Here is a 1131-nt window from a genome sequence, read left to right on the forward strand (position 1 = left end):
TCCCTAGAAGTTACGATTATTATTCACATGTGTACAGCTATTGAAAATAAAATCGCGTAAATTCAACGTTATAAATAAAATTGCTGCGCTGTTCAACTTCAAAAAACATTGTTCAATTTAGCATTTATACGAATCAAAGTTTCTAAATGTGTCCATTTACTTCATTGTAATTAACCTAGTGTTGATGGATTTCATTTACTTTTTCAAGCTATAGAAATAATCATTTTGGTTTCAAATTATATTTGAATTTTGTCCAATTGTTGAAAATTGATTGTTTTCTGAAAAATTCGTATACTCATTTAAAAGACATAAATTGTTATTTACTTTAGAGTAATGGTACGTAACAGACCTAAATTGTTATTTACTTTAAAGTAAGTTTAAAGTATATATATATATATATATACATTGTTGGTAAATTTAAACAAAGTAGCAAAAAGGTTAAACGAAAAATGTTTAAAGTAGATTAAACTCTTGCTATATATATAAATAGCGATTAACGGGATTTGCAATCAGTTTTGCCTTTTTTTGACAAACAGAACGCTCCTCTGATGTCAAGTAAGTGAACAATTGAAAAGGCAAAATTTTGTAATTTTCTTTCTCTTTTAGAAATGTTCCAGTTTCTGAATTTTGATTGGTTGTTTGAAAAGCGGTTTCCGTTTGCGATTGTGATCGCTTCTGTGATCTTATTTATCGCAATCTTTGCAATCGCTTTCCACTTGTTTTCGCTGTTCAGAAGGGTGAGAAAAATAAGGAAAGTTTGGAAAAATCCCGCTGCTTTGCGCCGTGAAACTATGAGAAATGCCAACCGTTTTAATGTGGTTCCATCTGCATCTTTTTCCAATCTTCAACGTGGAGAATATTTGTATTGTCCTAAAGAGAAAGAAATGGCGTTTGGTAAGGTTGTCGCAATGGGAAAAGATCCAAAGTTTAATAGAAAATTGATGCTAATCGAGCCGGTGACAACTTCCAGAAAAGAATCGTGATGCACAACCCAAGGCCGGGTTCCGGTGCTGAAACCTCACGTCTAACTATTGCCTGATGATTCTTTAACCTCCTTCTTATCTTTTTTTATTTATATTCACATTTTAAAAATCATTTTTTTTCTTTATAATATGTCCCATTTTAAATTTT

At 31.1% G+C, this 1131-nt stretch overlaps 1 protein-coding gene across 1 annotated transcript; it reads left to right on the forward strand.

Moving 5' to 3' along the window:
• Window positions 1-27: 27 nt before the first annotated feature.
• Tsp_14644 (conserved hypothetical protein) lies at window positions 28-1039 on the forward strand. The gene is made up of 4 exons (XM_003367618.1): window positions 28-56; window positions 330-371; window positions 734-899; window positions 935-1039. Exons 1-4 carry the CDS (start codon window positions 28-30, stop codon window positions 1037-1039), a joined length of 342 nt encoding a protein of 113 aa, XP_003367666.1.
• The last annotated feature ends 92 nt before the right edge of the window (window positions 1040-1131 follow it).

Source organism: Trichinella spiralis (genome assembly GCF_000181795.1).
Source record: "Trichinella spiralis strain ISS 195 chromosome Unknown Scfld3962, whole genome shotgun sequence".
Classification (NCBI taxonomy): domain Eukaryota; kingdom Metazoa; phylum Nematoda; class Enoplea; order Trichinellida; family Trichinellidae; genus Trichinella; species Trichinella spiralis.